Source organism: Penaeus monodon, chromosome 32 (genome assembly GCF_015228065.2).
Source record: "Penaeus monodon isolate SGIC_2016 chromosome 32, NSTDA_Pmon_1, whole genome shotgun sequence".
Taxonomy (NCBI): domain Eukaryota; kingdom Metazoa; phylum Arthropoda; class Malacostraca; order Decapoda; family Penaeidae; genus Penaeus; species Penaeus monodon.
In genome coordinates this window covers 15,693,549-15,694,468 of record NC_051417.1, presented here as the reverse complement: position 1 = coordinate 15,694,468, position 920 = coordinate 15,693,549, and the positions used below count along the sequence as shown (strand labels likewise).

The 920-nt window shown below is 43.6% G+C and overlaps 1 protein-coding gene across 1 annotated transcript; it reads right to left on the bottom strand.

The window, feature by feature from the left end:
- Positions 1–32: 32 nt before the first annotated feature.
- LOC119593673 (transmembrane protein 199-like) lies at positions 33–858 on the bottom strand. The gene has a single exon (XM_037942630.1). It carries the CDS (start codon positions 661–663, stop codon positions 40–42), a length of 624 nt encoding a protein of 207 aa, XP_037798558.1. The 5' UTR covers positions 664–858; the 3' UTR covers positions 33–39.
- Positions 859–920: the final 62 nt, after the last annotated feature.

The following is a 920-nucleotide window of genomic DNA, read 5'->3' as shown; positions in this document are numbered from 1 at the left end:
TTAATTATCAATATTTTTGGCACAGCTTTTTAGTTGTTACTATTTCACTTTATCCTGGTTTCTTTCTTCCTTTAAATCTTCCCTGATAATAAAATACATTTCTGCTAAGCCGACCGCCAATGCAGCCAGTGTGGCTACCAGAGCCCTCACTCCGTAGTCCTGAGTGGCCATACCCAATGCGATAAATACTGCAAAGAAAGTGCCAATAACAGACAAGAGGTACTGAAGCCCTGAAATGATATGCCTATTAACAATCCGCATTTCTTTGCCAATTTCTCCGAGCTGTGTTCCATCTCCTTGGTAAACGTTATCCACACTTTTGACCATGTCTTTGTAGTCGCGGTTCTCTTGCTCGAACCGCAGCCTTTGAATCCTGGCTTCAAGTTCTGGGCTCCTCGGGGGTGGTTCATATTTGGGCAAGATGATCTCACTCTCTGCCAGTAGTTCATGGACGCGCTCTGGGATGCCCCTCTCTCGCATCTTCTCATGACACCACTTGATGTCCTGTGTTGTCAGTTTGATTTCCTTTCCTGCTAAGCCCTCACCCGCTGGGATCTTCTGCTGGATGCTCTGTGGGCTCCCAAATGCATCTCTTAACTCTTGCAGAATTTGGACAAACCGTTTTGAGGGTATAATGAGCACATGATCCTCCATTTTGGACATGTTAGCCAGGAGTTGTGACGGCTACAAAAGTAAGAAGTTTCTTTGAGAAATTAAAATCCTGCACTTTTCTCAAGATTCTCAAATTGTACTCTCAGAGCCTGTTCCTTCTCCCGATAGTTGTTTTCAAGGAAGTTGAGTTTCTCTTGTACCTCCTGCTGAGTTGCTGTGAGTTTGCTTTTCTTTCTGCTCTCTTTTTTGCCAGAAGCTCTCCTAAGGAATCAAAACATTATAAAAAACTTCAGTTATTACACGCACAT